General features: G+C 36.5%; 1 protein-coding gene across 1 annotated transcript; it reads right to left on the bottom strand.

Moving 5' to 3' along the window:
* Positions 1–207: 207 nt before the first annotated feature.
* Positions 208–1011, bottom strand: LOC141653730 (uncharacterized). Its single transcript, XM_074461579.1, has one exon. The coding sequence runs from the start codon at positions 1009–1011 to the stop codon at positions 208–210; it is 804 nt and encodes a 267-aa protein (XP_074317680.1).
* Positions 1012–2728: the final 1717 nt, after the last annotated feature.

Genomic DNA, 2728 nt, shown 5'->3' with positions numbered 1-2728 from the left:
AAAAGTTTTTGTTACTTTTGCAAAACCTTACCTATTTTAAAGGTTTGAAAATGAAAATTTGATTTAGTTCTCTATTTGTTTTTTTTTTTGGTGAAATGTGAGTATGTATTATATATGTATCAAAAAAACTTCCCCAATTACATCAAGAGCATATGTAAAAAAGAATGAACCAAAACAACAGCAACAAATTTCAAATACTTCGAACCATCAATAGAAACCCGGACAATTCCGGATTTCCATTTCACTCATTCCATCCTTACCCATACATCTCCGTCTAAGTTGCAGCAGAATCATCTTCTTCATCTGCTCTACAACCACTGGAGGTCTCATCAAATTAAGCTCAATCCTCGCATGATTCCGCTGATCCCAGATGAAATATCTGTAAGTCGTCAAAATCATAGCTAGTGCTTTCCATTTCAAATTATTGCGATTTGTAGTCAGTAAGTCATTGATTGTAGGCATTGGTTGACCAATCCAATCCTCAACACACTTCTGAATCTTTCTGCTAAATTCACACTCAGTGAACAGATGAGGGATTGTTTCAGACTGAGTATCACACAAAATACACCTATCATCCTGACAGAATCCATAGGCATAGAGTTTCGACTTGATGTTAATACCTTCCTGCATAATGAGCCATGATATGAACGAAGCTTTAGGAATATTCCAGTTATTCCAAACAATAGCAGACCATTGTTGTTTCATATGATTTCCCAGAAGCCAATCATATCCATTCCCAATTGTGTACCCCTTCTGGTGAGGAGCCCAAACATTATCAATGAATCCATCCTTAATCCTCTCCTTCACCTTACAAATACTCTTCCAAGTCCATGTAGAATCATTTGCTGGAGTATAGTCATGCCATGAAGACCCTTTGAGGTAAACACTGTCAACCCATTTGATCCATAATCTATCAGACTTCGTGTAAATCCAACTAACCAATTTACCAACAGAAGCTATATTCCAGGCACTGGCTCTCTTAATGCCTAATCCTCCTTCTGCTTTAGGCATAGTTACTCTATCCTAGCCAACCAGAGGGACTCTGTGATATTCAGTTGAGCTATCCCATAGGTAATTTCTACATATAGCCTCAACTCTTTTAATGGCAGCTTTAGGGATAACAAACATAGCAGCCCAGTAGTTATGTAGAGTATTCAAAACAGAGTTGATGAGGATAACCCTACCTGCATAGGAAAGCTTTTTAGCTCCAAGGCTCCTGATTCTGGACACCATTTTCTCCACAAGACTACTACAATCCTTTTTAGAGATTTTGCCAGGCTGAATAGGAACTCCCAAGTACCGAAATGGCATTTCACCCTCTTGAAAACCTGTGACTGATAAAATATCTTGTTGCAGCTCTTCTTTCATGCCATTGAAGAATATTTCTGATTTGGTGTTATTCATCTGCAGACCTGAAGCATTAGAGAAAGAGGTGAAGGCCTTCATAAGGGGGATGATGGAAGGAGCATCTCCTTTGCAGAACATCAACAAATCATCCGCAAACATAAGGTGAGTGAGCTTAATAGCTTTGCACATAGGATGATAGTGAAAAGGCCACCTACTAGTAGCAAAAGCAATTAGCCTAGTCAAGTAATCCATACAGATAGTAAAGATGAGTGGAGACACTGGATCACCTTGTCTGAGACCCCTTTCACCCTTAAAGTAGCCAAAATTATTCCCATTAAGCACCAAAGTATTATGCATGCCATAAGAAGGTCAACAAACTTACTAGGGAACTTCAGACCTGTCAGTAGTTGCTTCACAAAATCCCATTCAACTGTATCATAGGCTTTTTCTAGGTCAATTTTAAACAAGCATCTAGGAGAGACATTCTTTCTAGAATACTGATGCACAATATCCTGGCAAATCAACACATTCTCAATGATGGACCTTCCTTTCACAAATGCCCCTTGACTTTCATGAATAATGTCAGGAAGGACCAGGGCTAATCTATTGCAAATGACTCTATTTGTTCTTTGAGTATAGACTTCTTTATCATGGTCTTGAGTTGTTAAACCCGAGATTTCTTTAAGTTTTATCCAATTTCTATTAACTTTGATCTATTTATGATTTCTTTGTCAAAGTTTAATATTACATTTTCAGAAATTTGACTCCCTTTTGAGTTTAAAAGTGAAACCTTTATTTCTATTTTGACTTTGGCAAAAGAAAATTTGAGTGAATTACTTTTTCTTTTGATTATGGACGTTGATAGGATGTTAGAACTCGTTATTAGAGACGTTTAATAACTTGTTCTACGCTTGTCGACGAGTGATTTTTGTCTTAGATTTGTCTTTGACTTGGAAAATTAGCGTTCTTGTGTGCACGACAAGAGCAATTTCGTTCCATGAATGAGACTTATACATTTGAAAACTCGTCATTAATGTTTTTGAAAGTATTTTGATTTTCGATTTATACAAATGATTTGCTTTTTGACCTTATCTTTGATTTGGAATGTGATGTTCTTGAATGCGCAACGAGAGCACTTCCGTTCCTTTGATGAGAATCTGGTTCTGTCGGAAAATTTTATTTGAAACTTTTGAAGGAATTTTAATCCTTACGATAAGTAACCTTTTAAATGTTTTGGTTACCGATTCCAAAATTCCAGTTTTATTTTATATAGCCTTTCATTTCCACTTTCAAGTTTCGAGGACGAAACCTTTTAAAAGGTGGGGTGATTGTAACACCCGCAAATTTCTCATTCTGACATTTAAAATTTATTAAACCGTTT

This window comes from Silene latifolia, chromosome 1 (assembly GCF_048544455.1).
Source record: "Silene latifolia isolate original U9 population chromosome 1, ASM4854445v1, whole genome shotgun sequence".
In the NCBI taxonomy this organism is placed as follows: domain Eukaryota; kingdom Viridiplantae; phylum Streptophyta; class Magnoliopsida; order Caryophyllales; family Caryophyllaceae; genus Silene; species Silene latifolia.
This window is presented reverse-complemented; position numbering and strand designations above follow the sequence as displayed.